The sequence below is a fragment of the Morone saxatilis genome, unplaced genomic scaffold, assembly GCF_004916995.1.
Source record: "Morone saxatilis isolate NCDOM2014 unplaced genomic scaffold, NCSU_SB_2.0 Contig4, whole genome shotgun sequence".
Classification (NCBI taxonomy): Eukaryota; Metazoa; Chordata; class Actinopteri; family Moronidae; genus Morone; species Morone saxatilis.
The window spans coordinates 18,347,595-18,349,991 of NW_023339984.1; the positions used below are offsets into that span (position 1 = coordinate 18,347,595).

General features: G+C 42.3%; 1 protein-coding gene across 1 annotated transcript in view; it reads left to right on the forward strand.

The window, feature by feature from the left end:
• LOC118337963 (PC4 and SFRS1-interacting protein-like) overlaps positions 1-2,397 on the forward strand; it is a 9,096-nt gene extending 6,699 nt beyond the window's left edge. Inside the window, exons 2-5 of the mRNA XM_035675121.1 lie at positions 4-593; positions 1,168-1,269; positions 1,342-1,642; positions 2,296-2,397. Of these exons, the coding sequence (XP_035531014.1) occupies positions 4-593; positions 1,168-1,269; positions 1,342-1,642; positions 2,296-2,315 (1,013 nt within the window). The 3' untranslated portion in view covers positions 2,316-2,397. The remainder of the gene's footprint in view (positions 1-3; positions 594-1,167; positions 1,270-1,341; positions 1,643-2,295) is intronic.

Consider the following 2,397-nt stretch of genomic DNA (forward strand, 5'->3'; position numbering starts at 1 on the left):
AAGAGGAGAAGAAACAAGAGAAGAGCATAGAAGAGAACATAGAAAGCAACAAGGTAGAAGACAAGAAAAAGAAAGAAACAGCTGACGAGAAGAAATCTGACGATGGGAAGACGGAAAGAAGCGAAGAGGCGGAGAAGAAGTCCGACAGAACGAGAGAGGAGAAGAATCTAACGGAGAAAGCGGACGAGGAAACAACGGTGACGAAGAACGAAGAGGAGCAGAAAGCGAACTCGCAAGAAATGAAGAACGAAGGCGAGGCGGAGAAAGTGACGACCAGAGAATCACAAGAGGAGACGAAGGACGAAGACGAGCAGACGAAGGAAACGGACGCAGAGTTCGAGCCAAATCCCCCGAAGACGAGCGCAGACACAGCGACCGCAGAGGGGAAGGAGACACCGACCGAAGAAAAAGAAAAGGCGGAGAAGACGAGCGCGGAAGAAGAAAGTAAAACGAAGAGCGGCGCGTCGGACGGAGGGACGTCGGAGCCGCCGGCAAAGCAGCAGCAGAAGAAGAGTTCGACTGTGACGCTGACGGACTCGACGCTGCACCGAATCCACGGAGACATCAGGATTTCTCTCAAGACCGACAACCCTGTAAGACCCGTTCACACGCCGGTTATTAAAGATCTAATCAATCAATCAATCAGTCAATCAATCAATCAATCAATCAATCAATCAGTGTATGTGGTGGAAACACTCGCTTTCTAAAGATAAACAGCACAAATATACAGAATGTAAAGCATCATCACAGGTTAAATTATTAGATTTTAGCGTGATAGAACATAAATCGTTTCGTATCTGAAGCGATAAAAAAGGGATTTCACATCTTGATTGACAGCTGATCACGAGCTCTACTGTACGTCTCACATAATCAATCATAGAGAGTTTATTCTCTGCAGCTTCATTTATAAAAAGCGGCAAATTTAGCGACTTATTGAGGCCGTTAGAAACTGCTGGTAAGTCAACACTGAGCGCACAGTGCCAGTTAACAGAAGCTACTTTACTGTCCATCAGGAAACTCATCAGAGAGAAAACCAGAAAACATCAAATATGATCCAGTTTCACCAAGAATCTCTGACTTGGTGCCGTAAAGCGAAACTTATTTCAAAGCAGAAACGCTCTTTCACTTTTACTTTAACCACTGAAACAGTTTCTGTTTGTCTTCCAGGACGTCGGTAAGTGTCTGATGGTGCTGGATCAGCTCAGTATGGTTTACGTGACGTCCAAACACGTGCAGCGACACAGCGAGCTGGTGTCCACGCTGAGAAAGGTACGGCAGAGATCAACGTAGGCGTTAATCGCGGCCGCACGCGCTCACTAACCTCCTGTGTTTAATGTGCAGCTGCGCTACTACAGAGCCAACCAGGCCATCATGGACAAAGCCTCCATGCTCTACAACCGCTTCAAGAACGCCTTCCTGGTGGGGGAGGGCGAGGAGGTGGTGAGCGCCGCCTTCCTGCGCTCGCTGCTGGAGGAGAAGGAGGAGGAGGAGGCGCAGAGGGCGGAGCGCTGGAGGGAGAGGAAGGAGGAGCTGCTGCAGGAGGTGAAGAGACGCATGGGCCAGGTGAAAGGGAAGAGGAGGGCCGACGGGGGAGGAGGAGGAGGAGGAGGAGGAGGGGAGGAAGAGGAGCCGAAAACAGAAGGTGAATTAATAATAATTAATTAAAATATTAGTGAATAATATGTTAAAGAAAATAAAGTAAATAACAACTCAACGGTCTCTTACGAACTTTTTCCATCACAAACATCGATCAAAGAAATCCAGAAAAAGTCAGTAAGTGAACGTTGAGAATGTTCTTTAATTCTTAATGATAATAATTAATAATAATAATAATAATAATGTACAGAATAACCATAATCATCAACCTGGTCTGTAATGTTTAATAAATTAATTAGTGCTGTAAAACTGTACTTTAATTAGATCTAATCATAGTGAATAATTATTATTAATTTATTATTTATTAATGTGGTTTAAATAAAATAAAAATGCAATAAATGTTTATTAATAATAGATTTTATTATCATTTCAAAATAAAGGTTTGTGTTTATTTGTTTTATTAAAATAATCAAAGATTAACCAAATAATTCAGTCTTACATATTATCGCANNATGTGAAAAAAACACAAACTGTCAATTAGAGTAAATTATAACAATCTTTTACCAATTTATGATTTTTTAGTTTTAAATGGTTGTCAAATACTTCTACTAATCAATAAAAAGAACAGAATTTTAATAAAACTGTGATGACTCATAATGGTTGTTTGTTGTTTATTGATTGTTCTTTACCCCTCCACAGCTCCAGTGGACTCTTCCTGAACCAGGTTGGACTGAACCAATTATATTATCTGAGGGGTGAGGACCTGAACCCCCCCACCCCACACAGACAATGAGCAGTTCC